The following is a 5,248-nucleotide window of genomic DNA, read 5'->3' on the forward strand; positions in this document are numbered from 1 at the left end:
AATGATGATGGCAACAAATGTACAAATGTGCTTGACACAATGGATGTTATGTATGGATTGTGATAAGAATTGTACGAGCCCCCAATAAAATAACTTAAAAAAAAGAAATAATGGAAAAGAATATGAAATAAGATGCAAAACTAAGTCCAAATATATTGATACTTATAACCCCAAACCAAGCCTATTGTCATTGAGTCCATTGTGACACATCGTTAGCTTGGATGAGGTCGGAGCTATATGTACATCTTCACTGGAGCCGAGAGCCCCGTTCTTTCCTTCAGAGCACTGGTGGATTTCAACCGCTCACCCTGTCCTTAGTCGCCAAGGGCTTTCTACTCAAAGTAAACATAAATTGGATCAAACTTGCCAACAAACGTTATTCTCAGAGTGGAATAGCATGGCCTATTCCTATGCTTTTGTAAGAGATATATAAACATTTAAAAATAAATAAAAAGTTTAAGGGAAAGAATAGAAAAATAAATTTAAGGTCAATTCTAATCAAAGTGGCTTTTAGGATTTCTTAAAATGCTATTGCGTCTAGGGACAAGATTTCAACCGAGAAAAATAATAAGCCATTCTTTCTACTCAGCAGCTCAATGGAAATAGATGTTAGAGCGATTGGATTTAGTTTATACTTTTGGAAACCATAAATCTGTGGATGTAGAAATTAAAGACAACCCACAGTTCACTAACTCACCAATATTTAACATGACACCTCTGCGTCCCTATATCTGCTGATGGGGTTAATATCAGAATATTGAGTACCTTTCTAAAAAGCAGTCAAAAGCATTTATCTTATATATTCTGATAGTCTGAGTATTCAAAAATTGCAGTTAAAAGTATGTCAGTATGACTAAAGTAGTTAGACATAGAGTCACTCTATCAAGGAGGACTAGTCGACATTTGACCATTTCAAGAGGTAGCTTAAGATCCAGAACCAATGGTACTGAAAGAAGAAGTGTAAACTGCACGGAAGGCGTTAGCCGAAAACAAGGTCCATGAATTGACTGAACGTCAATTGAAGTGTTTCCACACACCGATGAAGCACTGGAAGTGCTCACTGGTCTATGTCAGGAAATTTGGAAGATGGCTAGTTGGCCAACCAACTGCAAGAGACACATATTTATACCCATTCCAGAGAAAGGTGATCCAACAGAACAATGTCATTAATATCACATGCCAGTAATAGTTTGCTGAAGATCGTCCAACAAAGATTACAGCAGTGCATTGACAGGAAGCTGCTAGAAATTCAGGCTGGATTCAGAAGAGGACGTGGAATCAGGGGTATCATTCCTGATGTTACATGGATCTTGGCTGAAAACAGAATACCAGAATGATGTTTACTCTGTGTGTGTGTGCGCGTGCGCACACACAATGCCAAGGCATTCTTCTGTGTGGACCATAACAAAGTATTTCTTATAGGAAAAACATATTCTGTTCTCAAACTTTTAGGTGTTTGAACACAAATTTGGAATGACAACTGAGGTGTCCCTCTATTAATATGTACTTAACTATGATTTTAAGGCCTTGTTTTATTATACTGAACACAAAGATGCATGTAGGGTAAATTCATTAGAGACTAATATGAATAAAACTTTTAAGGAATGAAAATATCTTTTTCATGTTACTTTGTACTTTAAATGATCACTTAACCATATGAAACACTATTTAAATAGAAACTCCAACTGAATTAAAGAACGGTTGGTGGTTGTCTTGTTTTTAGCTACCCTGAGTCAGGGTGGTCCCTAGAGGACACAGTAGAACCACTCCAGAGGGTTTGGGGTGGGGACAATGGGGGGACAGTAAAGTTTACTAAAACAGAAGCCTTTTCTTCCCCCAGAGTTGCCGCTGAGTAGGTTTGAACTGCCAACCTTTAGATTAACAGCTGATCGCAAACCACTTGCATTCTACAAATTCCTCTCCTTATGGGGGTGTATTTAATGATTGTGGAAATGATAGAGACACTGATATTCTGAGAAGGGGCCCTGGTGACACAATGGTTAGACCCTTGGCCTCTAACCAAAGGTTCAGCAGTGTGAACCCATTAGCCACACACCGGAAAAGCCTGGTGATGTGCTCCCTTAAAGATTACAGCCTAGGAAACCCTGTGGGGGAAGGTCTGTGGTGTCCTGTGCATTTACTGTGAGTTGGAATTTCTTCCACATCACACAATCACACAAGTGGCACATAACCGTATTTTGGGAGTTTGAAGAATGGTGTTTTCATTCTCTGAAAGGCTTATTGCCATTACTCTACGTTGAAAATAGAAAGCCTGTATGTATTTTGATGCTCTACTGTATATTTTTATATTAATCAAGGTTTATCACACAAGAAGGGAGCCCCCCGGTAGTGTAGTGATTTTTTGTTGGGCGGCTAACTGCAGAATCAGCCCTTCAAAACCACTAGCCGATTCTCAAGAGAGAAATAGAGGCCTTCTATGTGGTAAAAAGTTACAGTCCTTGGTACCGTGCCCTACAGGGTCACTGTGAGTCAGGAATGACCCAGTGGCAGTGAGAGCTTATCACACGAGAACTCCTCTTTGAATTGATCTAACTCAGGAAGTGGAGTAGTTGTGGACAGGAAGTCTCTGGACTTGCTGTGGGAGCTCCTGAAGCAGCTCAGTTCAGACATGCTCAGATGTGCAGGACATTGATTATGGAATAAAAGACAGGGACTCTGCCCTCAGTTTCCTTTATGAAGATCTCTTAACATTGTGTTCGGTAGAAGAATGATGAACTCCTCACTAATCCATAAAGTGATGAATGAGATAAAGACACTGTGTACAGTAGGAGGTTGTTTATCTTTATTAGACCATTTTTAACGTAATAGCAACACATCAGTCCTTACATGTCTGTTTGTATCTATTTATATTCCATATCTTTGTTTAAATAAACATTTTCCTCTGTGAGGCATTTTCTATGATTAATGTGTGACTTTGTATAATTGTGGTTTTGAAGCTATGGATGAGGCTGGGGAATTTATCAGATAAACACTCGGAGAGTTTTTTCTTGTCTTTGATTTATGACATTTTGCAGATACGGCATTTTTTTTGTTGTTAACAAATTAAAAGTTCGTGGCAGCACTGCGTTGGGAAACCTGTCGGTGTTAATTGTCCACGCTCCCTTCATGTCTGTGCGTCAGTTTGTTAACTGTCAAACTCTTGGGCAATGCGCTGGCCACGCAGTGCTTTCCCGCTGGCTGCCGCGTGAGGGCGCAGTCTGAAACCACCAGCCCCTCCGTGGGGGAGGATGGTACTTTCCATTCCTGCCACGGGTGACAGTCTCAGAAACTCAGGGGCCGCCCCTCTGTACAGGGTCTCTAGCCTCTGCGTAGACTCGATGGTAGTGAGTTTTGTTTTGTTTTGTTGCCATGCATACTTCATAGACTGCAGTAAAATGTAAGTTTTACATGCAGTGGAAAGCAAACAAACAAACAAAATGCATATCACTCACTTTTTTTGCCGTGGTCTGGAACGGAACCCGCGATGCCTGCCTCTGAGGTATGCCTGGGTGCAGACCAAGGTGCCAGCGCATCTGGTAGCACCTTCCTCGAGGAAAACACCTGAGGCTCCTGCAGTTTCCTCCCAAGTAGTCTCATGCGCTCCCATCCCAACGCTCAAGAGTGTAACGTAGAACAATAAGCACGTACAGAACGCTATCCGGTCAATTCTACATTTTAATTTTAATTTCATTGTGGGATTTTTTGCATTCAGATGAAATGATTTATGATGATGTTGAAAACGGAGATGAAGGTGGAAACAGCTCTCTGGAATACGGATGGAGCTCGAGTGAATTTGAAAGTTATGAAGAGCAAAGTGACTCGGAGTGCAAAAATGGAATTCCTAGGTCCTTCTTGCGTAGCAACCACAGAAAGCAAGTATGTATTGTGTTTGTACATTGTACATAGAAAAGGATTTTCTTACTTTAATGCATGCATGGGGCTACTGAAAAATAAAAGTTGAACTAAGATAATACATCAATATTCATTTTTTAATTTGGGGTGTAAAATTTGGGGGAAGTATTCTAAGGAAAAACATATCTTATTTTACATAAAAAAGATAATAAAAATGTCACAATGTGTTAAGCAAGCTTTCTGTCTTGAATATTTTAAGAAAATAAGTTAAGTATTCTCTGAACAATTTGTGGTGTGTAATATTGTATGCCATGCACAGAATACTGGTGCTGCACACAGTTATTATTTGCTGGGCGTACTCAAGGAACCATCCAACAGTACGTTCCTTTACGGTGATAGGATGAACTTCAGTGTTTTCATCAAGCGCAGCAAGATGACTCCTGAGATTAGGGTTCCAGGAGAACTTTGAACACTTGAACAGTATGACCGCGGGAGCCATTTTTGGCAGATCTTTACAGGTTTTCATTTTCAGTAGTGACTGGCTATGCCACATGTATATATATGTAAATTTATGTGTGTGCTGTTAGCCTGGGTAGACTGGAGAAACAAATCCACAGAAACTCATATATGTATAAGAGAGAGTTTTATATATAGGGTAAGTCTACATTAAGAAAGCATCCCAACCCAGTGCTGTCCAAGGCCACAAGTCCCACATTAACCTATATGTCCGACACCAATCTACAAAGACCTCCTCAATTTCACAACACACACGCAATGACACCAGCTGCAGAGGAAAACCCAATCAGTGAACGTGTAAGCATCTCGGAGATGGCAGGGGTCTCCACACAGCTGTTCCAGCACCCAAGGCTGCTTCAGGGTAGGTCCATGTGGCATTTCCTCAGGGATGTCTTGCATGAAGTGAGCCTTGCCAGCTGAAGCAGGGAACTAGCTAAGGCAGCTGCACCCTGGCCCTACCATCAGAGAGCAAGAGACCTGAGAACTAGAAAGGCGAGGCTCACGGAGCCATTTATCCCTCCTCTGCCCTTCAATTAATCCCACATGTGTTTATCGGCCAGGTTGGCACAATAAACCTTAACTATCTCATGTATGAGTATAGGTGTATATATACATACACATATATACATGAACACATGAGGAGGCTTCAAAAAGTTCATGGAAAGGGGTAATTAAAGGACAATGGAATTGTCCCACAAACTTTTTGAACCTCCCACATGTAGATGATCATTTTTTTATTTTTTATTTTTTTTTATTTTTATTATTTATTTATTTATTATTATTATTTTTTAACATTTTATTAGGGGCTCATACAACTGTTATCCCAATCCATACACACATCAATTGTGTAAAGCGCATTTGTACATCGTTTCTCAAAACA

The 5,248-nt window shown here is 40.2% G+C and overlaps 1 protein-coding gene across 7 annotated transcripts in view; it reads left to right on the plus strand.

Moving 5' to 3' along the window:
* Window positions 1-5,248, plus strand: part of ARHGEF10 (Rho guanine nucleotide exchange factor 10) — a 231,747-nt gene that overhangs the window by 100,281 nt on the left and 126,218 nt on the right. For all 7 annotated transcript variants that reach the window (XM_004707747.2, XM_045286716.1, XM_045286714.1 and 4 more), the window contains one exon: window positions 3,713-3,876. In XM_004707747.2, coding sequence (XP_004707804.2) covers window positions 3,713-3,876 — 164 coding nt within the window. The remainder of the gene's footprint in view (window positions 1-3,712; window positions 3,877-5,248) is intronic.

Source organism: Echinops telfairi, unplaced genomic scaffold, assembly GCF_000313985.2.
Source record: "Echinops telfairi isolate 266 unplaced genomic scaffold, ASM31398v2 ScPeMD7_9;HRSCAF=40, whole genome shotgun sequence".
Classification (NCBI taxonomy): domain Eukaryota; kingdom Metazoa; phylum Chordata; class Mammalia; order Afrosoricida; family Tenrecidae; genus Echinops; species Echinops telfairi.